This window comes from Pogona vitticeps, chromosome 7 (assembly GCF_051106095.1).
Source record: "Pogona vitticeps strain Pit_001003342236 chromosome 7, PviZW2.1, whole genome shotgun sequence".
Lineage (NCBI taxonomy): Eukaryota > Metazoa > Chordata > Lepidosauria > Squamata > Agamidae > Pogona > Pogona vitticeps.
The window spans coordinates 33,272,055-33,297,455 of record NC_135789.1 but is presented as its reverse complement, the minus strand read 5'-3'; the positions used below and the strand labels follow the sequence as shown (position 1 = coordinate 33,297,455).

Below are 25,401 nucleotides of genomic sequence, written 5' to 3'. Positions count from 1 at the left end.
GGCAGGCATCCGGGAAAGGCTCCGCTGCTCCCTGTGCGAAGGAAACGAGGGGAGCTGAGAACCCATAAGCGGGACCTTGGGATGATGCGAAGAAACACACACACACACACACACACCCTAGGAGACACTTTGCTTTCCTCCCCCCCCAACCTTCTTTTCCCACTTTTTGGAAAAAGGAAGTAGGGGACCCCCTCCGAGATCTTCCACTTCCCGCCTCCTCCTTCCTGCTGGCCGTCCAGGAGGGCTTGGAGAGCTTGAAGAGAACCTCGCTCGGGACTCATCCTGTCCTTTTGGATGCCGCGGTGAAGGAAGGATCGAGGAGCATCTAGAAAGGGGAGAAGGATTCAAAGGGACGGCGGCTCTCAGGTCCTGCCAAATAATCGGCTTTTACTCCAGTCCCGTTGCTCCAGGAGAGAGGAGGGGATGCGGAAGGTACAAAAGCTGGCTTGACTTGGGCCGCCTTCCGCCTTCCTTCCACCCAGGTGGGGAAAAGAATTAAGAGGGCGAAAAATGTGGAGGTTATTGGGGGGGGGGGGTTGAGGAGAGATGAATGGAGGAAAGAGTGCCGCTGAAATTAGTGCCAGAGATGAAAGCAGAGTCGTTAGTGTCAGTGCATCAAGGGCCAGAGATGGGCCTCCTGAGGAGGGGGTGAAAACCAGGCTCCTTATTTTCTCAGGGGGGTGGTGGTGGTGGTGATGATGATGTCGTTGTTTCCAGAGCATGGGAAGATTTTGTGTGTGGGTGTTTTTTTTGTGGTTTTTTTTTTGGACTACACTGCCCAGAATCCCCAGCTTAGATATCTGAGGATGACCCCAAGAAAAAGACAGGGTGACTTTAAAAGATCAGCTACGTTTCACCGATCCAGTATTCATTTGGCGCCCGAAAGTGTACCTTTGTTCATTGTAGAGAACCTGTTCCCCCTCCGCCGTGCGGGATTACAGCTCCTATCACTCCGCCAGGGAGGAGGATGGGACATGAACTCTAATGCATTAGAGGGGAGTCAAACGCTGGGCTCAAGCCAGCCAGCCAACCTCAATACGGAAACGGGGAACAGTGGTCCGCTTTACAGGGCCGTTGTTAGCCAGGTTGGTTTGGTTTAATGTAAGTTAAAGATGTACAGTATTTAAATTTATCTCTGGCTGCCTTTCCGGGTGCAACAGAGCAAAGGGATACGTAGAGGGATGAGGTTTTCTAATGTACTGGACTACAGATCCCATAATTCTCTGTTCAGGGAGTTGTACCTGACAGGCAGACACCTAAACCTGCCACAGGCCTCCAAGACTTCCTGTTAAGGCCTTTCTCCCAGGTGAGCCACACTGAGGGGTCTGTAAGGTGACAGTCTGTCAGGTAGATCTCTCCGAGTAGAGAATTATGGGATTTTTAGTCCAAGAGACCCCAATATCCGATCCTTCTGCAGAAGAGGAGAATTTAAAAAAAAAAACCTCCTGGAATTCCAGACCCTTCCCTCCTGCATGGCTGCCCCGTAAGCCTCCAGACCATCTTTCTCCTACAGGACTATTATGGGATGCCCTAGACATGGCTGAGACAGTCGGATCCCTCGACACACGTCTCCAGCCCGCCACTCGCTTCACCTGGGCACAGAGAGGGATCCTGCCCGGCCAGAGAAAAGTCTCGGGAGGTTCCGGTGGCTTCTCTCCTCTCCTCTCCACCCCACCCCGCCCGCCGAGGGGGGACGCCCCTCCCTGTCTTTATGGAATTAAGGCTCCCACACGCAAAACCCTCTCCTTCATCTCTCCCCCCCCCCCCCGCTTTGCTCCCACGACCGGCTGGGTTTTTGCCCTCGTGGTGCCAGGGCCTCCCGATTCCCCAGGCCTGCCGAGGCAGGTCCCAAAAAAACATTCCCATCAATGAGCAAGTGGTAGGAAGTGAAACAAAGAGGCGGACGGGGGGGGGGGAGAGAGAAGGTGTTTTCAGGTAGGAACCTGTTCTCCCAGGAGCGCCAAGGGTTATTCATGGAAAGGAGGCCGTATTTTCAACTCCATGAACGAAACGTTCGGGAATGTCTCCCTGATCAACCCCAGGCGTAGCAGCAACACAAACGTCTCTGCTCCCGATGCTCACCCAATAGAGTCGGCTCTGACCGGCAGCGTCTCTCGACCAGGTTCACCTCTGGAGATGCTGCAGGGTTTACATTTCTGGTTTTAATCTTTTTTTTTTTTTTTTTTTTTACGGGCAAGTCATTTGCTTTCCCTCCGAGTGACAGCCTTGCCTCCTTCAAAGGGGTGGCGTGCCTCAAGCACTCCAGCCGTTCTGGACTACAACTCCCAGAATCCCCATCCTTTATTATGGTTATGTTATATGCTGCTGTCATGTTGGAAGTGACTTATAGCAGCCCTAATAGGGCTTACAAGGAGATCTTTAAGGAGCAGTTTTACCCGTCCCACATACCCCCCCACGAGTTTCCACATCCGAGGGTCAGGGATTCGAACCCAGGCCTTCGGAGTCCTTGTCTGCCAACCTTATCCACGATACCACACTGGGTGTTTTATTCTGATGCTAGCTTGTTTCATCTGTTTTACCACCAGGATGCTTCCCTTTCTCGGCTTCTTCACTGACGCACCCACAAAGCCCTGCAAGGTTGTGGATGATGGGAACTCTTATCCCCTGTCCCCCCCAAAAAAGAGGAACATCTCCCGATCCTTGAAAATTCTCCGGGGGGTGTGTGTGTCTGGAGGGAAGGACACAGGGAGTCACCCCGACACCTGCTGACAGGCAGGAACGGAAACGGGTGCCCTTCACACCTCCCTCTGAGCGGGCAGGCCGTCCTGTTCCAGGGCGTGTGAGTCTTCTGGGTTTTATTAATAAAACGTTAATAAAATGTTTCAGTCATCAAAACGGAGGAGAGGGGGGGGGAAACAAGAGAAAAGAGGCCGGGACGGAGTTCAGCCACAATCCCAACCCCAGCCTGGAGCGAATCTTTGGAGCAGCCGCGGCTTCGGCTGTCTCTGCTCCTCCTTCCCAGGGAGTTCTCCGTGCTTTTTTTTCCCAGGAAAAAAGGCAAACTCAAAAGATCAAGGGGAGAAGAGGCGGCCGAGAGATGGGGATAAGGGCGTTCCACGCGCGCGCCCTGAGGAGGGCACCCTCCCGGTGTCAGCCTTGATCCGTGGCTCCCGCACTCCTCGCTGGGGGACCTCCTGAGAAGCCCCCCCCCCCGAGAGACAGGAGGCCAGCCTGGGCGAACTGATGGAAGGCCCAAGGTGCTGTCCCGTGAATCAGCCATACCACAAATCCCATCATCCCCCCGCCATGCATCGTGTGGCCGTCCCACACACCGGGATGGCGCCAGCTTTGAGAAGGGGCGCAGCTGGGAGACGTCCAAAAGACAGAGCGGAGAAGCGGAGGCCCTCTGCACGTTGGCAGGGGCACCCTCGCTTTTTTCTTACGGCTGAGGATAGGGGTCAGGAAAAGGTGACCCTTTAAGCCATTTTCCAAAGGAGGAGCTCTCTGTACTTGCACAGAGGCACTCTTCCCCACTTTGCCTGGCCTCGAGTCCACGGGCTGGTCATGTGTTCGATCCTTCGCGGAACGCCATTCTCACCCAGCACCATCTGCCCCACAGCCCTGTGAGGTAGGCCGGAATTCATGGGGGTAGGAGTCAATGCTGAAAAACCGCGCCTTTACTACAAACCCTTCGGTGACTTCACGGCAGAGAGGATGCTTGGGTTTCCAGTGGTGAGCCCTCTTTGACTTACTGAAAGGACTATACCACCTGTCGAAATGACACCCAGGTGGTGAAATAAAAGGCTGTCGCCCTTTCTCTGTGCGTGCCCCTAGTATTTGAGCTTTCTGTCTTTTACATCATGTCCCCCGGATATCTTGATCTTTATTCATTCGCTTTCATTCTTCTTTGTCGGTCATCCTCTTGGCCCAAAACATTCGGTACCTTTTGCAAGGCACCTGTTCCTCTGTCTTCCACTGGGCAGGTGGCATCGGGTCCAGGCTCCCTCAAGGTCCACAGAGGTACCCAAGGGGCCTCACCACAGCCCTGCAAGGCGGGACAGAACACTACTTCCCTAGCCCAAGGTCCCATTAACCCCACAGCCTCTGTGGAGGATCCTCCGGTTCCTTTTAAAACAAAGCAACCAAGTTCACACTTCCTGGAGAAACGGGTCGCTTGCCCTTCAGGTTGTGCTCCGGAGGGCCGCCTTCTCTGAAGGTTTGCAAGAGAGTTTACGGCTCTAAAATTTGGTTGAGCAGAGCAGACTTTTGAAAGACACCCTTTTTTTAAAAAGGGGGAACCGTGGAGGGGAAAAAATCACCCCTTTCTTTCGGGAAATGAGTCCCAACTTTTGTTTTATGGAGGAAACCCTTTAAAAGCAGCTCAGAAGTCTTGTTTTTGAGAGGGCTGGGATGCAAACCCTTGTCTGTTTCACTTCTTCTCCCCACTGAAGATGTGCCTGCTGGGGGATTCTGGGTAAAAGGGAATTTTCAAATCACCCCAAAGCCCTCGCTTCTAAAATCCACGTAGCCCCCATTTGTATCCATCCCTGTGGAGAGTTCCTCTCCCCCCCCCCCCAGATCTTGGAGTCAACTGTTTTTGTTCTATTAGGGATTTCTCTTCCCCCCCCCCCGCGACGCCCGTTCAGTGCCCATGGAAGGCAACCTCCCCGAATCCTTTGCTGCTCATCAAACGCAGGTAATTAACGAAGCGCTGCTCAGTGGGAGGGGGGGAGCGGCCCTGGGTGGGGCCGAGCGGAGAATGCCAGCAAGGCGTAACAGGGGCACCACACCCCATATAAAACATGCTGCCACAGCCAGCGCAGAGAAACCATTAGGGCTGGGTCGCCCCACACACCTTCCTCGTAAAAGGAGGGCCCCTGGCACCCTCCCCCCCCCAGGAGGGCCTCGCCACAGAGGGGGGTGGGTGGGAGACACAGCAAGGAAAACACCCGCTCTGCCAGGATGCCGGACAAAGGATGGGGGGGGCAGAGCAAATCTGGCCTTCAAGCTGGGGACACAGGGGGGTCTGGGTGGCGGGGGCGACACTCTCCGCCTCTCTTGTCTTGTCAAGGTGGGGGACTCCGACTCCCAGCATCCCCAGCCATCATGGGTGGCAGCCTGGGATTTGGAGGGAGTGGCGTGCAAAGTAAGACACAGGGAGTGGGGAATTTGACAAAAGTCCCTTTGGGCTGATATGGCAGGCTCTGGCAGGCAGCAGCCGAGAGCTCGGAATTTCCCAATGGATCTTCCCTCCATCATTCCTGGCAAAAAACAAGCGTCAGAGATCAGACAATTGGGGGTTCAGGGTGGCCTTTTTAATGCTGCCATGGCTATAAGCCCCAGCCAGCCTCATATTAGGGATGATGGGACCGATAGTCCAAAACGTCTGGACAGCCGCAGGTCAGGAAGAGTGATGGGCGCAGATGGAGAGCCATGTCCCCCCAGAAGGTTTTTAGGCAGGCGTGTTCCCTAAAAACCTCTGTTGCGATGGTTAGAGACCGGATCTGGTAAAATCTCTTCCTGGGTGACAAGCAAACCAAGATCCTAGTCCTCAAGGATCTGTAGAAAAGGTTAGCAACATTAGGAGCTGCCTTGCTATACAAAGGACAGCTAGGGGTTTTATTTATTTGAGCTTTAAGGTTTTTTGGGGGGGAGGGAGTGGCAAATAACAGTTCGCCTAAATTAGCAAATGTCTAAATGATTGAAGAGAAAGGTGTTTGAGGTGTTTATTTTTACAAAACTTCAGACAGGCCTTCCCTCCTGTCGATACCTAATGTATTTCGCCGTCCTCTAGCCTAGTGTATTGTGTTTTATTTTATTTTAATATAGTTGTTAGCCGCCCAGGGTAGACTTCGGTCTAAATGGGTGGGATATAAATAAAATAAATAAAATAAACATGGGAGGAAAAAAAAGGCTTTGAGTGCTTAGCTCTCCCAAAACCTGGCTTTCTGTCCCTGCCTCTCCCACCAGCAGCACCAAATTGAATCCGTCCTGTACGAACGGCAGAGCCGATTCCGTTTGGCCCCTTTCTGGATGAGACCGTACGGCATTTTGCAAATGTCAATAATTCAAGTGGACAGATCTCGAGACTTGGGAGAAAATTATAATAATAACAAACCACGCTAGGTTTGGAACCGCCCTCTCCCATCTCTGGACCCTCTTATTCTGCCAAATGGTGTATGTTCTTTGGGGCAGAGACCTGTAAATGCTGTAGCCATGTCATAATTATTCTCATTCTTGCTTCCCGAACCCATTTCCCAGATCCAAAACCTGGAATGCCTTCTGAGGTTCCCCTTGCCCTGCTCGTCCCTCCTCATGCCCCCCCCTTTAACCTATGTTTTTCAATCCCCTTTTGATCTTCTATTAATTTAATAATTTGTTTAAATCCCAGAAGTCACCCATTTTCCAACAGAGCTTGCTCTTCAAAAACCAGATAGGATAACAGCCTCTGGCAGCAAAGATTAAAACTGATTCCACTGCAGAAGCAACATGAGTTTTGAGAATCCTCTAATTAAAGAAATGAACACTTTCTTCCCCCCCAAGAATGCCTGGGAAGTTGTTTTTTTTTTAATGCCTTCTACCATCTTCGTAATGGAAGTCACCAGATGGGCTGCCTTGAGGTCTAGCTCTTTGCCCCCTCCCTTTTCCTTTGCCTTGGACTTTATAGCAAAGAGGGAGCCACCACGTCCGAGGCCCCGCGCTGCTTTTGAACCCTAGTCATTCTCCCGTGGGTAAATAAGGGGAGACGGACGCATGCGGGCCTCAGAGGACTCAAGGCAAACAGGAGAGCGTGCACGGGATGGGAGGCGGCCTGCCTTCAGGTGTGCTCTGATCCCTGGAGATAGCTTTTCGGGCGTGTTTCTCTCCCGGCTGCTCTCGGAGGGCCGGAGCCCAAATGATAGCTTGCTGCCGCTCTATCGAGCCATCTCCTGCCCGGCCCACTCAGTGCACCCTTGGAAGACGATTCCACACCCGCTCAGCGCCCTGCAGCCGCTTTCCAGGGAGAACGAGCCTCCCCAGCAATTAGCCTCTTCTTCTGGGTGCCGGAGTTAGGGATATGAAAGCAGACCGCTAGATCAGACGGGAGGCCGATGCGGATCCGACACCCGGTTTCCCACAGGCGCGGACGGGACGGCTGGGTGTCCGGCTTCTCCCGTCTCTGTTTGATGTGGCCTCGTCCCTTTCTTGCTGATGTGCTCCGAAATGGCTTTCGGTTCTTTTCTTTTCCTTAATTACATATTTTTGTTCTCTTGCATTTTTTACTATGACAAGTGTTGGTGGTTTCCTTCCGTGCTGCTTTAATGTGCCTCCTTTTGCTTGGAGGCTGCTCGGGTCCCCGTTGCCAGAGAAGGCTAGGATGCAGATGGAAGACAGGAGGGAATGATGCGAAAATCAAATCTTTTCCTTTGCCTCCGACCTCCAAGGCAACAGGGTTAGAATCTGAGTTTACAGGGCTGGTGGTGGAGGAATAGGAGTAATTGTTGTTGTTTCGTCGTTAAGTCGTGTCCGACTCTTTGTGACCGCCACGGACCAGAGCACGCCAGGCCCTCCTGTCTTCCACAGCCTCCTGGAGTTTGGTACCAAAGTCATATTGGTCACGTCAATGACCCTGTCCAGCCATCACGTCCTCTGTCGTCCCCTTCTCTCCTCTTGCCCTCACACTCTTGCCTCAACATCAAGGTCTTTTCCAGGGAGTCTTCTCTTCTCATGAGATGGCCAAAGTATTGGAGCCTCAGCTTCAGGGTCTATAGTAGTAATTGGGGGACTACAAAGCCCAGAATCCCCCAACAGCAGAGCCATGGGCCAAGCTTGTTTTGACCCATTTTTCGTGAGCGTTCTTGCCCGCCCCCCACCCTTCGACTTAATTCACTCCAAAATAGGGGCTGGACGGCACCAGCAAACCCAAATGGGGGAAAAGGTTCTCCCCTGTGGGCCGTACTGGTGAGGGGATGCTGGGGGTTGTAGTCTTTTTAAAAGGTTACCCTTTGCTTTCCTAAACCTCTGTTTTTAAAAGCGGGGGGGGGATGAAGAGGGTGTGAGACGTCGGAAACGCCCAAGGTGGGGACTTTCACACCCAGCCCAGCCTAACCCGACCTTGAGCATCTGGCAACCTGGCGAAGGTGTGGGAGGTGTGTGTTTTTTGGGGGGGGGATAGTTAAGAGGTTTAGCTGGGCTGCACCTTCCCCAAACCTCTGTGCCAGGGCCCCTCCCTCCCTCCCCAACCGCTGACTCAAAAAGGGCCTCACCCTGACAAGGGTGCAAGGGAGATGCCTGGTGGAAGTGTCTCTAGACGTCGTTTGGGCTGTGCCCTGATTTTGTGGTGTGGCGCTTTTGTGTGTGTGTGTTTGTGTGTGTGTGTGTGTGTGTGTGTGTGTGTGTGCAGGGGAGGGAAACAATGAATGGATTTTGCTAACAAGGCAAAGCCGCTGGGAGGAGGCCCTCTTTGATGGCTGCTCCCCCCCCCTGTAAAAAGTATACCTGGCCCTGGCCACAGTGCCGCCACCCATGCCGATCACACCACACGTGGCAGCTCTCTCTCCGACCAGGTCGGCAGCCGGAATTCTCCGCCCGAGCCCAGGAGAAGCCGGCCAGGTTGGCCAGCAAGGCCGAAAGAGCAGGGAAACATGGGCCTTGTGGTCGCCCTCCTTGGAAGGTGAGATATTGAAACCAAAACACACACACAGAGAGGAGGAGGAGCTTTTGAGGAGATGGCTGAGACAGGCTACCTCTCCCTGTGCTTGGAAGGGCGTCTCGACCCGCATTCGGGACATCTGCTCTTCAGGAAAACCTCCGAAGATGCCCAGAAGACAACTGGGCACCTTACAGATTTTTGGGGGGGCAGGCTACTACCAGCGGGAGACTCAGGGTGTGAGCAAAGAAAAACAGCTTGGCAAATTAAAACAGCGGAACTCACTGCCACTAGATGTAGAATGGGCTGCCACAGAGCACGCTTGTAAGAGCAGCTCAGGCAATGTCAGGGAGGACAAGACAACGGACAGTGCTCTTCAGAGGGCACGACGAACCATTCGCTTCTCCTGCCTTTCGGTGTCGGGGTCCCGGGACCCCCACCCTGAATTTCTAATTCTTTCCCTCCTGCCCATAAAGAAGGCTGCAGCCAAAAAAATAAAAAATAAAACACAACCCTGATTCATCCGGATCAGAGGAGGCCGACTGAATCAAAAGGATCTTCCCTAAACGGGCAACGGGAGGGGGGAGACGTCCAATGGCTCTCCACTACCGGGTGGCGAGCAGCTGGATTGATGGGGGGAAATGGGAGCTCAGGGAGATGACGAAGATCACCCACTCGGCCGTGCACCGCTCGGGCGTGCTTACTCACACAGCGAGCTGTTTGTTTTTAATCGTGTGTTGTTGTTTTCAAAAGCAAGCAGCTGGTCCATATTGTGCAACTCGGAAAAGAAAAACAGTGCGCAGCTGGAAGGCTGGTCTACGGGCAGTGGGAAAATGCAGGCAGGGAAGGAGATGTTGCGCACTTGAGACGGGACATTTGTAACCGTGCGTTGTTGCTTTTACATGCCGCCTCCAGGACTTGACAGCTCGTTCTGTCCCGAACGGCCTGGTTCAGCTCTTGCCAACTCAAGCCCTGTGGCTTCCTTGAGAGAGTCGGTCCATCTCCTCTTTGGCCTTCCTCTTTTCCTGCTGCCTTCCTCCTTTCCCAGCGTGATCGTCTTTTTCCACCCCAGAGAATCTGCCTGGCCTCTCAGGAGGTGTCCAAAGTAGAACAGCCTCAGAGTGACTCTGTGCATTCCTCAAAATGTTTGCACAAGCTTCCTAGGTCTTTGTGACTTATGGGGAACCAAGGCGGAAGAATCCAGTGGTTAGGAGTTCCTCATACGGGCAGCGCCAGATTGATGAGGCAGCAGAAACCAAGGGATCACCTGGCAGCTAAACCAAAGCAGATCTTTAACTTAATCGTCTCTCTCTCTCTCGGAGAGGTGATAAGAAAGCGCCACTCCCAGGGCTGATATCAGATAAAAGCAAGGAACAAAAGATGCAGGGTGTGCAGCATTTTGATTTCATGTGGGATGCCTCACTGCCTTTGGAAAATCTGCTTCAAAAGCTGCCTTGCTTTGCCCCCCCCCGGGGGGGGGATGGTGGCCGGTGAAGACTTCTGTGTGAACCCATGACTCTTCCATCTTGCAAACCCCTCTCTGGCTTGCAAGAGGCATCCAGGTGAATCAAAGAATGGTGAAATTGGGGGAGAGACAGAGAGAAGGAAGAGATGATTTAATGCTCTGGGGAAGGCGTGGGGGAATTAAAGCGGAGATCACAAAACCGCCAGTGTCAACCAGAGATCAGGCAGCTCCTTCGGGCATGTCGCGCGGCGCATGAATTACGAATTGGTGAGGTTCCAAGCACGCCTTTCCTCACGGAGAAAGCTGATCTGAGCCTCCAGGGTTGCAGGAGGGGAGGAAGCCCGCTCGGTGTGAGCGGCAGCACCTGCCACCCGGCCGCTCCGAGCGCAGCGCTACAGCGCTGCGGCGGCCTAGCGCCAGAACCCGGGCCTGGGGTGTCCCCGAGCGAGCGAGAGCTGCCTTCCGACACAGCGAGCGGCTTGTTTCGGCCTGGGCGCGACGCCAGGGCCCGCCAGCTCCTGCTCCTCACCTTCCTGGACTCCCCTCTAAAATATCGTAAAAAGAGATAATGATCTGAGGAGAAAGTTCAGGTTCCCAAGCATCCTCTGTACGGAGTAACGGAGGCGCAACGTTTGAGGAAACAGGTCCAGCCGCACCTTGGAGAGGTCAGCGCTCCGGTCAAAGGGTCGTTCGTGGCTTGTCACCCGATGAAGCCATCCCAACCTTGGCATAAAAATCCACCTCTCTTTGGAGAAGCGACACCTCCAAGTTTCCAGATCTGTGACCGGGGGGGGGAAGAGAGGCCGAAGTCACAAGTCTGTACAGATAATGGGTTTGAAATGTTCCCCACCGGCTCTTACTTAGAGGAAGTGGTTAGAGAGTGTGACACGGGCACGAGAGAGAGTTCCAAATGGGTGGCCTCTCTGCCCTAAACATTAGCTCTTCCTTGTCTTCCATCAATTGGTCTGAACTGCTTTTAGTACATCTGGTGGCGGTGAGTTCCGTGGTTTCATCTGGGCGTCTGTGGTGACACTGCCTTTTCCTTGGCTCTCCCATCTCTCGGTTTTGAGACAAGACCCCCCGTTGGTCTCTTGTATGGCTGGAGGAGAGGGAGAAAAAAAACATCATTTTTCTCTGCTTCTCAGATCTTCACAAGAATGATTTAGAAGCTATAATTAGAGAAGGGGAAAAATTAGCACTAATTAAATACTTGGATTTAAAGAAACATGTCGGGTCACTTCCCTCCCCGGCTAAACTGAGAGCAAATATCCAAGAATTTCAGCTGAAGGAGAAGAACGGACGAAAAGGCGGCAGACTCGCCAATTCAATGGGCGCTTTGGCTTTTGAAAGGCCAGCCAGCCTTCCTTCCCCACAGGGGTCTTCTCTCACTTTGGGAAACGGGTGGCAAGCCACCTGAAGAGACACCTGCACATTTTTTCCCCTGCCTGGAACATGGCCTCGAACTCGCTTCTTTTCCCCTCCTGGGGCTTCCGCTGCGCTCCATTTCTGTTCTCATCCCCTTCGGCATCCGGCATGTCAACAGGACTCTCTCATCAGAGAACATCCGTCCTCCCTCCTTTCACACCTTCCCCCCCCCTCGTCCTCCCAGCCACCAAAAAGATACAGAAAAAGAACCCTTTGAACTCCAAGATAGTCTTTGAACATTTTTTGACGGTGATGCCTCTCATTTTTTCATCAAACACTGAGAGATGAACGGGGAACTTCCCTAGATTAACTATTTGGGTGCCCAGGTGTGAAGCAGGAGGGGAGCGAGGAACTTACAGGACAGGCGTGTTAAAATCCCCGTTACCGTTGGGTTTTTGGAAAGCATTTGCTAAAAACTCTGTAGATGTCCTTCTGGCGAGGGGAAGAAAGTGGATTTTGGTGGGGGGTTTTTTTCAAAAGGAAGAAAGCAAAATGGAGAAGGTCTTCCACCCAGGACTGGGCCCTATGGCGCGTGCTTAATTCTTTAGGAGTCTAGCTTTCAGCCTCCTTGTGAGGCTGATCGGGTCCTTTTCCCTGATGGGAATTGCCAGGACCTCTGCGCGATGCAGACAGGGCAGGACTTCCTTTCAAGACTCTTCCAAGTGGATCATTTGGTCTTCTTATACTGAGTTCTGTACATATTGTATAGGTATTTTGCCCAACGTCCGTACGACATTCTTGTCTTGCTGAGCCCCGTGGCATTTTCTGCGACTTTCCGCAACTTTCCTTCCTCGCTGAAAACATGGCTTTACGCTTTGCGATGTTTCATTCCGAAGTGTGGACTTTAGTGCTGCAGCGTATCCTGTTTGCAACCGAGAGAGATTGCTGGCTGGAAGATTTAGATTACACTTAGAAAAACAAACAAACAGGTTCTCGAAAAGGAGCAAATTTCTTACTTGTATAAAACATTTCCTAGAGGGAAGTGGTTTTGTTAAACAAGAAAGAAGTGGCTTTTAAGGGGAAATTTTAGGTGCAGAATGTGGCCATGATCCTTCCTAACTGAGGAGGGGAGAAAGGGGAAAAATTGGTAATCTCAAAAAGAGCAGATCTCCAAACTCCAGTCCATTAAAAAAAATACTTGGATAATTTATTATTCTTAGTTTTTTATACGTCATGGTTTTCAATACTGTAAACCTGTTTTTTAAATAGAAATAAAATAAATGGGCCAAGGTCATGATGCCAGTGTTTCCACGCTCGTGTGCCACGAAGATGGCACCTTTTTTGGGGTTCCTTGCTCTCGAGATCTCCTTACCATGACTAATACACGAGGGCTGGTCTTTACAACACCCTGAAACTGCCCAAAATTCAACACGGCTGGGTTTTCCACAGGGAATTTATTTTATTTCTCTCATCAACTTAGCGATGAGAAGGATGGCGCTTTATAAATAGCAGTGCACCGGCCACAACGTGGCAAAGCGGGAAGGCATGGATGGAGCATCAGGATCAGTCGACAGAAAGAGAAAGAAAAATTCTGTCCGGAAAACTCAGCTGAGAAACGGCAGTAGAAAGAAGCTGCCAAGTTTGTGAGGCTTGCCTGCACTATTATTAACCGGTCGTCGTTTTATTAAAAAAAAAAATAAACCTTTTTATTAATTTTTCTCATGCCATCCGTGTGAACCTGGTTATTTTCAAGGCAGCAGAAGTAGCAGCAGGGCGAACCGACACCAGACGGGTGGCCCAACAGTCTCGATGTAATTAATTTTTAAAAGACCCCAAGAAAGGGTGGCTTTGAGGTTTGGGAATTAACAGGCAAGGCTGCGCGGGGGCCACCGAATCTGCTTCTTAGGAAAGGTGGCGTGCCAGCCGCCTGTGCTGTCTGAACGGCCGTCTCTCGGAGAAAATGTGTTCTCTGCCGCTCCGAAGCCGAAGACCTAAAACCGTGGGTTCAAAAGACCAGAAGGTGTTCCTGACTAAACTTTAGGGCGCCAAGAGCTGTTTGAGACAGGAACGGAGCGTGGGTTTCTTGCACGGCTGAGGATGGACTAGATGACCCCCTGGTGCCCCTTTATGTATTATTTTACTTAATTTTGCTTATATATCCTATTTATTTTATGTGCCACCTTTTTCCAGGATCTCAGACGAAAGCAGCTGACAATTTAGTTAGTATGGTACAGTTTTCAAGAGTTGGGTTGAAAAGATTTCTCATTTATTTCTCTTTTTCTCTCCTCATTTTTTTTCAAACCGTGGGCTCCAGGATTCCTCATCGCCTTGGGTGATGGTTTCACTCCTCCAGGATCAAGCCAACGTTACCTTTTCTTCTTCGGATCCTCTGGAAGGCCACCAATCCGCGCACCCAATGCACAGCCATGAGGACTCAGGATCCCCCATCAAGCAGGTAGGACGAGACCTTCGTATCTTTTCCGCGGCCGGCACCTGTCGAGTTGAAACCGGGAGTGGTGGGTGGCCGAGAGGAAGGGTACCCGAGGAGATGATGCTTGGTCATGGCGAACCAACAGAGATCCAATCATGGTAACCCATTTATCTGGACTGCTTGGAGGTAACCAATTCCAGAGCTTGGGGGAGGAAGTTGGTGTTTTGTTTTTTGTTTTTGGAGTGCAACACCCAGCATCCGCTAGCATAGGTGCTGTAGTCCAACACATACACACACACAAACAATATGCTGTACCCTGAGCCTAACGCCCCCTAAGGCTGCTAGGGAGCACACTGCCCGATCCCCAGCATGTGGGAGAGAAATCCAGCAGCCACATGTATAGATAAACATACAAATCAATCAATATGTCCTGGCCTACAGGAAAACCCTGGTTTCTGCTGCCAGCCGTACGAGGGAGAGAACAGGCTGGAGAGGGCCCGATCCGAGTCTTCTCAGAGCTCGAGTCCGGCCTCCCCGCCTCCGGACCAGATCTACGGAAGGTTTTCCGCCAGCCACGTCCTCCACGCCGAGATGGACCCCTACCAGGTCTCCCCCTCAGAGAAATTCGGCTGCTACGGCTGCGAGGAGGGCATCCTCGGGGGCGCCCCCGGCGGGAGGTTCCTCAAGAGCAGCCTCCGGGCCCCCTTCAACCCCTACAAGAGGCAGCTGGTGGAAGAAGCCTTTCCGGAGGCCCACCTGACCGTGGAGGGACCCCCGTTCAAAACGGCCAGCCTGGAAGGCTATGAGGAGATGGCCGGGACGGCGGCGGGCGGAGAGGCCGAGATGTATGCCTCGCACCTTCCAGAGCTCTCTGCGGAGCCGGCCTGGTGCAAAGCCCTGCGGTATAACAGCGCCGGCCAGGAGCCCGATCCCCACGCTATGGTGAGTGTCTCGGGCCGGATACCAAAAATCTGCAGAGAAACACTCTCCTGTTTAAAAGCCAGTGATGTATTTTTCCCCTCTCTTTCAATGCTCCACCCTCTGGGTAGGCTACGTTTAGCTGCGATTTTGGCTCCGGTGTCAGTGGGGCAATCAATCCATTCCAGGTTTTACTCCGAACTTCCCAGAGCTATCTCAAAATGCTGATGGCTGTCCCCTCGGAGAGCTCTCGTGAAACTCAGACAAAAACTTCCCCAAACTTTTTTTTCAGAGTCTATTTTCATCAGACCAAAACAGAGGTTTATTGGGTGAATGATACCTTGCAGAAAGAATCCCCCCCAAAATATTTAAAGAATGTCCCCCCCTTTTTTTCTTGTTCCAAATGCCCCAACTCTTTGGAGATAAGGTCCCCCCCTTCCTCGTTTTTGCTACAACCCATTAGCACAGCTGCCTTTCTCGTTGCAACTCTTCCGTCACTGTTCAGACTTTGTAAATACTTCACAAAGAACTCCCAGTTTTAAAAAGTTAATTTCCTGTTTTCTACTGCCGCTATTCCTTACATGGGATAAACAAAACAAAAAAAAAATGCCAAGCAAAAGGCAGAAAAGAATGAGGAAAACAAGAGGCCAAATCACGCATTACAGAAGGTGTAAGGGAGGAAAACCTATGGGTCTCCCCGAACTACAAGCCCCATCATTCTAGTGCTAAAGCTGGATTACAACCCCCAGCACAGCACCGTCTTCTAAAAGTTTTCCTGATTTTTCTGTTCTTAATTAAGACATTTTGAGCCGCTCGTTGCCTTAATTAAGAGGCAGTGGCTCACAAGCCTGGTGAGCTTTCTGGTTCTACCGAGGACAAGTGAGAACAAAGTTAGAAATGCCTCTTTATAAGCCAAATTTTCTCTCCGGAAGAGGTGAAACCGGTCTTAAATGTGGGAATCATCCCTAACGAGGAAAGACAACCAGATTTTAATGAACTGTTTTGTAGGGGAGGGAGGTCCCAGAAGGTGCTGCTCAAAGAATGATCCAGCATCTGGAATGTTTTTGGCACAGATGGGTCCCTTCCTTCCTTCCTTCCTTCCTTCCTTCCTTCCTTCCTTCCTTCCTTCCTTCCTTCCTTCCTTCCTTCCTTCCTTCCTTCCCAGGGCATGACACCCATCATCCCCCAGTCCATTTTGGGACCACAAAACCCAGAACCCTTGGGGCAGCATGGCCAGTGACTGTGAGACCATTCCCCCCCCCGTTTCCACCCAAAACAGAATCAAGAAGATTCGCATCTGGTTTGAACGCTAAACCGCCACCCAGAAGGGCAGCCAACGGGAAGCTTGAACATGGGTGGTGGAGGAAGCATTGATCTCTCTTTGGGGACTACAACTCCCCAAAGCCCCAGAGACTATAGGGTGGGGGATTCTGGGACTTGTAGTCTGCAAGACTGAACCTCCTCAGCCTCGGTTTTGGGGGAAAATGTCACCGTTGTGTTTGGCGTCGTGGCGCTATCACGCTCTCCTCTCCTCCTCCTGCAGGACACAGACGTCAAACTAAAGACAGCCCCCGTGGAAGAGCAGCCTGGCCTTTACTGCTACCAGCCGCACGTCCCGCCAACGTATTGCGCCTCTCACGCCTTCCATCAGGTAAGGCCACAGGCTGGGCAACATTTGAACTCGCTTCCCTGTTGGAAACCATGAGCCCCGTCACAAGTGGAATGACTTGTGTCTAAATCAGAATTCATCAACCGCAATTGCCCCCCGGGGGCAGGTGGAAAATATAAGCCCACCTCCATTGTATTCATGTATCTTCCGTATATTTGAACCCAACTTCAAATATGGTAGATTTTGTCCGTGCTGAACCAACACCCTCGGATTCAAGTCATTAAAGGCCCGGTTAGAGGCAACAATGATTCCATATCTAGGAGCAGTGCTCCGTGAAGGGGAAAAAACTGTCTGTTCTTGTCAGAAGAAACAGGCAGCTGTTCCCCCTTCAGGGGCTGCTCTTTCTTCTAATGGGGGTTTGCCTCAATCGGCACCTATTATAATTAGCCAGCTGGGGAAGAAAACCACCTTGTTTGTCCCTTTGACATCTCCAGCACTAGGAATGAATATTCCAAACCTGTGGTTTCCTCGTGGTCTTAAGTCCGGTGGCATTCAAATTACAAGTCACTTGTTACAGGTTATAGCCATTAGGGGATTCTGGTCATTGTAGTTGCCCAGGAAGAGAAACTTTGCCAAGCTCTGCTTATAAAAGGCCACTTCCTGGATCGTTTTAGCTGGGATGCATTTTGGGCAAGGGGGTCACGGTGGCTTTTACTGGGGCCACGGCAGGGTGAGTCGGACAGAAACCACCGTGTTGTTGACCCGAGTCAGCAGTCGCGGTGACCTCCCTTCCGGTGCCAGGGGAACAATCACACACCCACAATGCGCCTCTCGCCCTTGTAAAACCTCTCAAACCGGCCCGGCCCGACCGGAGGGTTCCCCCATCCTCCTTCTCCCCCCAAAAAAACCACAAGGCAAGGATGAGCGCAGAAACCCATAAAATGGCAAACAGCCTTTAAAACGCCCTGCTTTTGCCCCCAATGAGCTCAGCCACCTCCTTCCTGGACTTCCAAGGAGACGCTGAAACCAATAAAAGCCACGTTACGACACTGCCGACACCGATTCGCCTGGTCTCGTCACCCTAGGCGACTAAGTAGGGCCTGGCAAAGGCAAAGGCACCACCTTCTGGTTGAGATGCCCTCTGAGGCGGGAGCAGAATTAGAACCCAGAGCAGATCTCTTGACCTCCCGTCCTAGAAAATACATTTGCTGACCGCTTTCCTGGGGGCTGTGCCATAATGGCAGGACGGGCAGGCTGAATTCACCTGGATCTGTCTCAGAACGCACCCAAAAAGGGGCCCCAGATCAAACCCACCCTGTTTCCACGGCGGGCAGCCCGGGCTGAGCAGGCGGGCAGCGTGGCCAAGATCAACGACCCTGTGCTTTTGTTTTGGCAGTATCCTGCCGGGAGCAGCGGCTACCCCGTCACTTACATCTCTGCCTCCCCGTACCCCTACCAACGGATCACGCCCCACGGGGCTCCGGAACACCCTCAGCCTCTCTTCCCGAAGCCCATCTACTCCTACAGGTAACCCCCCATGGCCTGTCTTCCGGGGCAGCCTCCCAGAGCCTCCGCCGGGCCCCTGGAAGGGCGGGGGGGGGGGGAGGCTGAAAGAAAGGGATTTATTTTTTCCAATGAAGAGGAACAGGACGGGCCATCCACAGCCACTGGTCCTTGGGAGGCGGCAGATATTTGGAAGGGGTCACAAGGGTCGGGTCAGGCTGTTTAGGGCGGTCAGAAAGGCTGCCCGCGGCCACGCTGGCCGGTGGCTCCAGGAGGGAAAGGAGGTTTTCCAAGCTCTGTGCTGGGCCAGCTTTGCTTGCTCTGACCGGCAGGGTCCCAGGTAGAGTAAAAAGGGTGCCTCCCAGCTAAGACCTTTGAATAGGTCTTCCTCCCTTCGGCTTCCCCAGCTTTGACGTCTTCCGGGTGTGTTGGGTTACAATTGGCTGGGGATCATGGGTGTTGTGATCCGACGCATGCAAAAGATTCTTGGTTGAGGGCGGAGAGGAATTAGGGAAGGCAGGGAGGAGTCCTTTCTTTCCCCCCCCCCCCACGAAAGCCTCCTTGACCTCCCCCCCCCCCGTGGGCTTCTCTCTCTCTCTTCCTCTCTCAGCATCCTCATCTTCATGGCCCTGAAGAACAGCAAAACCGGAAGCCTCCCCGTCAGTGAGATTTACAACTTCATGACTGAGCACTTCCCATATTTTAAGGTGAGAGATGGGGGGGGTCACAGAATCACAGAACAGCCAAATCAGAAGGGTCCCCCTTGCGGTCATCTAGTCTAGCCCACTTTTCTGGCACAAGGAGTTGTTATTGGTGATGAGCAGTGATGGGGTTAGTTGTACCTTACCTGGGGCGAGAGGGCCCTGCTTACTTCTGAATCAGAGCACTCTGTGTCCCAGGATTTTCCGTATGAGGAAGCTGTCTGGGTACGGTTTCTAGGCTGTTCTATTCCTCTTCTAAGTTATGTAAGATCCTAGTCCTCATTATTCCATTGTTAGTAGGCATAAAAAGAACGAGCTGCTTTCTCTGCCTCTGAGCATTGCTCCTTCCAGCTGAATATTTTTGCTCCACCTATGGATTCCCTGCATCGGCTGAAAGGGGCTAGACTAGATGACCTTCAGGGAACCTCTTTCAAATTTAGGGTTTTATGATGCAATGCCCAATATCTGGAGCTCCCGTTCCCTAAAGTCGAGGACAATCCCTTGATCTTTGGAAAGTTATGGAAAGATGTTGCGCAAAACCGGTTTCCTTTTAAATCCCGGCTCTCTAAACGAGAAGGGAGAGGTACTTCAAAGCCGGGTGCGGGATCCGCCTTTCTCTCGCCCTCCCCTCCACCCGGCTTTCCGTCCACGTAGGAGTTGGGTTGTTGTGTTTCAACTAGAACAGAGCCGGGTTGCATCAGAGGCAAGAACTGAAGCAGCTCAGGAGCAGTTAATTGGGCTCGGCCTCTGTCATCATCCTTACCCAGTTTTTCCCAGCATGGAGGGGGAGCGAAGTGTCTGTGTGTGTATATATATATTTTCCCCCTTTTCCCAAATTAATTGCCTTCTCCACGCCTTGGCTCCCTGCTCTGGGAGCCCAGTGGGTGTCTTGCCATTTTCTAAATAATTGTTCTGTGCAATTAAAAAAAGAAAGAAAAGAAAACAGAAGAGGTGGAAGACCTGGATAGATGCCTCTCTGGCAGGATGAGAAGCGTGTCTCGGAGGGCATATCCCGTGAAGAAGCTCTAAAAAGAAAGAATAAAGACCGAGGGACAGATCAAAAGGAAGACTTTTAAGCCACAACACAGGGAAGGCCAAAGGGAAAAAAAAAAGGAAAAATACAGGTTGTTCCAGCTGATCATTCAAGCTGCAATACCTGGGAAAAGAGGTGCAGGAGGAAGAAAGACATCTGAGTTTAAAAGGGGGGGGGGAAGCAGGCAGGAGACAAACAGGAAGAAGGAACGAGAGTCAGTTTTCCCACCCTCAAACAGATCATCCTGTTAAAACGTTCTTCATCAAAATCTTTTCTCCGGACCTGTAATTCCTCTCCAGAGCTTGGCAAGCTACTTTTAAAAAATGAACTCCTTTTTGAAAAAGCTGTTTTTTAACAAAAAGTAGTTAATTCCCATTACTTGTTACTTGTGTCTGAGAAGTAATCAGTTACAGTTGTGGTCTGAAGAAGGGGGCGAAGAAGGTCCCGGAAAGCTTACCTTGAAATGTAACAGTTAGGCTTGAATGTGCGACAATGTTTTCCTCTCTTTAAACATATATATATATATATATTGTTTTTGTCTGATATGTTACATTATATATTACTTTGCTGGATATTTTTTCCTTTTTGCTACATCCGATTACCTGGTTTAACTCTGTTCCTACCCAGGAGGAATAACAGAGTTGTCAAGGGACATCTCTTGGTTAGCCTCCCCAAAGTCAGCTGAGATGAGACCGTGGGGACCCCATGAAAGGGGGCTGGTTTTCTCAGCTGTCCGATCCTTAAAACTGGAGAAACTGGAGAACGTCATGCTTGCAGATTTTGGAGGTTCCGTCCCTGACTTACGATATTCCCCTGAGCTATCAAGGTTCTAGTCCTCAGGGATTCAGAGAAACCATCAAAGCTGCTTTCTAGCCCATCGGGCCAGACCTGCAGACTCCTCGGGCTGGCAGAAGCTTCTCTGGGGGGGGGGGGGACAGAGGCCAAGAAGAGGCTTTCCCCGTTCCTCATGGGTGGAACCTTTCAGCAAGCGTTGCTTAGACTTGAACACGGGACCAGATGAGCACAGAAACAATGTGGGGAAGGGGACTGGCTTTATATCCCTGGGACCTCACACGCCTCGGAGAGGGTGCCTGAGGTTTCCCGTATTCCTCACACAAAGGACGGCAGGCGCTCCACCCTTTTATAACCAAACACCCAGCCTTCTGCCTGGCCTGCCTTCTCAGCCGAGCCAAAACACCGAGGAGGAACAAGGAAGGTCTAATCCTGCTTGGGTTGAGCTGGCAATGCGGAGCCCTTTGAAGGAGCCCTTTGAAGGAGCCGTGGCCTGATTTTCTGCCCGAAAGAAGGGGAAATGTTTTCGTTTCCTAATCACAGAGAGGTGGCCAGAAGCCGGAATTCCCTTGGGAAAGAAAAGGAAGGAGGTGGCCCTTCTATATTTATCCCTCTATCGGTTCCTTTCCGTCTCCAGGAATCAAAGGCACATAGACGGTGCTCCTCTTTCTCCTCCACCTCCTTTTCGTTCTCACGACAGTCCTGTGAGGTAGGATCAAGCCGAGAGCCTGCAACCGGTCCAAAATCCAAGGGAGATTTAAAGCAGGTCTCCGGAGTCCCTAATCCTGCTCTCTGCACCAGGCTGCAGCTGTGCAGACGAATCACAAATGGTTTGGTGCGTGCATTGAGACGTCTCGAGGAAGTGAGCCAAGCTAGATCCTGGAAGGGAAGGGCCTGCTGCCTTCCTATCATTTTTTTCCAGCCAGTCTTGTCTTCTCGTGAATTGCCCAAAGTTCACCCCTGTGGAAATTCCAGCTGCCAGAAATACAAACGGTTTCAATCCAGAAAGCTAGATTCTGCAGGCAAACCCGGCTGTCTGGAATGCTGTGTTGTTGTTTTTTTAAGTGGTCATTTCGTGGCACCTCCGTTCTTTGCCACCTTTTGCACAGGTGGTGGCGAGGTGAGACACGGCGCAAGCTGCTCAACCAGAAACGTCTGGAGAAAACCGGAGACCGTGCAGACCCAAATTAATTCGAAATGTAATTAGCTGTACAAAGGGAGGTGGGGGTGGAAATGCATGTTGGAAAAGCGACACAGACGTAAGCAAGATTCCCGGAGATTGGCGAGAGGTTTATATCATCTCAGCTTCCCACAAAAATATACCACTTCAGCGACCACAAAAATATGCCTCTGGTTTTAATAACTAAACCCAATCTTTTCTTTCCCTCGGAAAGATGGGTGTAAACGAGGCGGTGCGGTTTTCCAGTCTAAAAGGTGTTTGCTTTGAATCTGCTGTGAAAACAAAGTTTAGCTCCCGACAAAGGGATGTTGGCTCTTTGAAGAAGAAAAAGACACCATTTCCCCACCTCAGACCCTATTTTGGCGGCTGGAGAAAAACAGAACTTCGAAAAGTTCCTTTTATAAACAATGGAGACCACAATGACACACACAACTCCCACAATTATAAGAGATTTAATTTGTGTGTTTTTTTAAAAAAAGATGAACACCTACAGACTCTGGAGATATAAATGCAGGAGAGATGAAACTTTTATTAGGCCACTTTTTAAAAAATAAATGAAAGAATCAGCAAACTTTCATGGGCCATGTCTTCAAGCTAGAATGCAGGAAAATGATACATTTGAGTCCCCAAAATTCGTTCTAGAAGTCTGCTGAGCGGAAACGCTGGCTAGAAACAGCCTTTGAATGGTTTCACACGTCACCCCTGGCCAAAGGGAATTTTCAACCCAGCTTTTCAAGCAGAAAGCCACCAAATAATCTGGAGAGAAGGCAGATGCAATCCTGGGAAAACTCGGGAGGTTTATTAACAGACAGCGATGGTTATCTGCATCTGAGTCAAAGGCGGAAAAGTCCCGGGGAAGGTGGGGGGGGGACCCAAAAGGTTTAGGTGTGGACAGCCACAATGTCTCGACGGTGGTAGATATGGCTTTTGTGGCCGGACAGTTGCACAACAAAACCTTGTCTGGCACACCCATTTTTTTAAAAAAATAAAGTGTTAGCCGCATGTAGAAAGGTGATTGACAGGAGGTGATAAGAACGTGGCTGCACAATGAACACTTCACCCAGAAATGTGCACTTTTTTGCACGGAAAATATCCTTGGAGGCAGAGAAGGGCAAATTTCTTAATGCATCAAGATCCATTGGCTTTGAACAACATTTTGGTGTACATGTTTCTTCCAGTTTCTGGATTTGCACAAACAACCAGCAGTAGGGGAAGCGGTTTCAAATCTCTGTAAGTTTCCAGTTTTTGGAACTAGTCAACTCCTTTGGAAAACTCTAATTCTACTTGAGGTTGTTGTTATTATTATTATTTTAAACTCAGGTCAAATTGACGTGGAAGAGCGCTGATGTGTTTTATCCTTGGAGTGTAACTGAGCCGATGCAGTCTTTCTATCTCCTAGGAAGAGCTGGGAGTAGACCGGACTCTTACTCTTTGTCTATGATCGAGTGCGAGAAGCTTTCTTCCCTTGTGGGAGCTGGACTAGATGGTCTTGGGAGGATCCACTCCGACGCTGAGATTCAAGAGCCGTAGTTGTTCGGTGGGAAAATAGCTCCCAAAGTGTCATGACGGTGGATTCATTTGGATCCTAACCTGTGTGTGTTCTGGAGACATGAGTGTCTATTTTCTTCCCTAATGAAGCGTGTGATTCATTTTGCAGTAAGCTTCCCCCGAAGGGAAGGAGAGATGATTGGGAGTCTCATTAACCAGAGAGAGAACATGAACCTAAGAAAGGGAGGGGGTAACTTTATAGAAGCAACTAAGGTGTATTCTTTTAGCAAAAGCAACCCTTCTGATTCTTGACTTTGGATTTTCGTTTGAAACAGTTGGAGGTTCCAAAAGCTCCCGTCCCTTCGTAGGAAGTTGCATCTATGATGTGGAAGAGGAGAGATTAGGGGAGCTGGAAGAGATTTTGGCATTTGCCTAAACTTCAGAGCTGCGGGTTGCAGCTTTGTGCTGAGCTGTGAAATGGTCTCGGGGACCTTGGGTGAACCCCTTTTCCTCTCCTTCCCTTGCCCTTACCCGCCTCGCGGGGGGGGGGGGCTGTTTGGTGGATTCAGGTGGAAGGGACAGTCTTAGAGTCGAGGGGTGTAAACTTGCCCTGCAAAAGTATCCCTTTCCAAAACTCAGGGTAGAGGGGGGGGGGAGTCAACATCCTTCAGGGGGAAAGGCGAGCTGTCCATTGGTCAGGCTGTAAACTCCCCTTGCCGTGTAGGACTCCTTGCCTGCTGAGCAATTCGGCCTTTCTAAAAATACTGCTTGCCCTCACGGGTGTTGACGATGGGGTGAGTTTCTTCCCGAGAATTCCATGTTCCACAATTATGGCTGATCTCATGCTATATATAAAACCAACACAACCTGTCCGCAACCACAAAAGGATAATAATAAGCAAGCATGCACCTAAATGCGGCTCGCCTGAGAGACCGCCCTGTGCTGGAAAGCTTGGTGTCCTGGCTAGGCCTAGCTTCCTGTCTGGACAGGAAACTAGAGAGAGCTAGGCCTAGCTGGGTCACAAAGCTGCCTTGCTTAGGCCTTTCTTCCAGGTGAGCCACATCTGTCAGTGTCTGTAAAATCAGGTGGAACTCCCAGGGTGGAGAATTATGGGACTAGTAGTCCAGAAAAGCCAACAAACCCATGTTTCCCCCCCCCTGTTATTCTAGACAGCTCCAGACGGGTGGAAGAATTCCGTCCGGCACAACTTATCCCTAAACAAATGCTTTGAGAAAGTGGAAAATAAGTCTGGAAGTTCCTCCCGAAAAGGCTGCTTGTGGGCCCTGAACCCGGCCAAAATCGACAAAATGCAAGAGGAGCTTCAGAAGTGGAAAAGGAAGGACCCCACCGCCGTCCGGAAAAGCATGGCCAAGCCAGGTGGGCGGGCGCGAGGTCGCGTTGATGGGCTTTCCATCCCAAACCCACAGAAGTGCTCTTTCCTCCCTTCCTAGACGTGAAGGTGGTCACGCTTCATGTTTTTTTTTCCCCTCCCTGCAAGTGGTTGTCTGTTTTGGGAACAGACGGCAGGATGAGGCCCCTCTTTGGTCTGATTTGGGCAGGCCTTGTATGGCGGTGCGGGAAGATTCGAACATGAGAGCAGAACGAATCCTCCATGGGTGGGAGCAGTCTATCTGAGACTGCTGGAGAGGTGGAGTATGACGAGGCTATTGCCAGAGGTCTTCTCATCTTCTCATCCTGTGTTTGTTTGTTTGTGTGTGTGGTTTGTTTGTTTTTTCCAAAGACGAACTGGACATGCTGATCGGAGACAAGATGGAGAAGCTGAGGTCCACCCTCGCGGCCTGCAGCTCAACCGGTGTGGGGAGCCCCTCCACAGCGTCTGGACAGATGAACCTCCAGCACCCTTCTCTGTGTGAGTCCCTCGCCTCCTTTTGCCACCCCCGGCCCGCCACATGCCCACAACCCGGCACACTGGGGGACCCCCCCTCAAGCTTCCTGCCATGTGGCATTCTCCCCCCCCCCCCCACGTTCAGGCTCCAACTGCCCTTCCGACAGCCCTCAAAACGTCCTCCTTCCCCACAGATGCGCCCAAGAGGCCCCGAGGTCAAGAGTCCCCTCTGCCGGCTCAGAGCCCTCCCGGTCGGGGTGGGGCAAAAACGCTGATGGTGCCAGCCCGCTTCACTCAGGATGTGGCCATGCCCGAAGGGGATCTGAGCAACGACATTGACACCCTCAACCCGTCGCTCACTGATTTTGACCTCCAAGGTAAGGACAGGCCAAGGGAGACGGCGAGGTTCTCGTGTCGTTAGAGGCGGTGCTCCCTTACAAACAAAAATACTGTTATTTATCCTGGCAGATCCTGGAGTCC

The 25,401-nt window shown here is 51.4% G+C and overlaps 1 protein-coding gene across 1 annotated transcript in view; it reads left to right on the top strand.

The window, feature by feature from the left end:
• The window catches only part of FOXN1 (forkhead box N1), a 28,864-nt gene that overhangs the window by 1,834 nt on the left and 1,629 nt on the right, over positions 1 to 25,401 (top strand). The window contains exons 2-9 of the mRNA XM_078379201.1: positions 13,735 to 13,875; positions 14,293 to 14,793; positions 16,313 to 16,420; positions 17,775 to 17,905; positions 18,492 to 18,588; positions 24,245 to 24,452; positions 24,817 to 24,945; positions 25,116 to 25,298. Coding sequence (XP_078235327.1) covers positions 13,756 to 13,875; positions 14,293 to 14,793; positions 16,313 to 16,420; positions 17,775 to 17,905; positions 18,492 to 18,588; positions 24,245 to 24,452; positions 24,817 to 24,945; positions 25,116 to 25,298 — 1,477 coding nt within the window. The 5' untranslated portion in view covers positions 13,735 to 13,755. The remainder of the gene's footprint in view (positions 1 to 13,734; positions 13,876 to 14,292; positions 14,794 to 16,312; positions 16,421 to 17,774; positions 17,906 to 18,491; positions 18,589 to 24,244; positions 24,453 to 24,816; positions 24,946 to 25,115; positions 25,299 to 25,401) is intronic.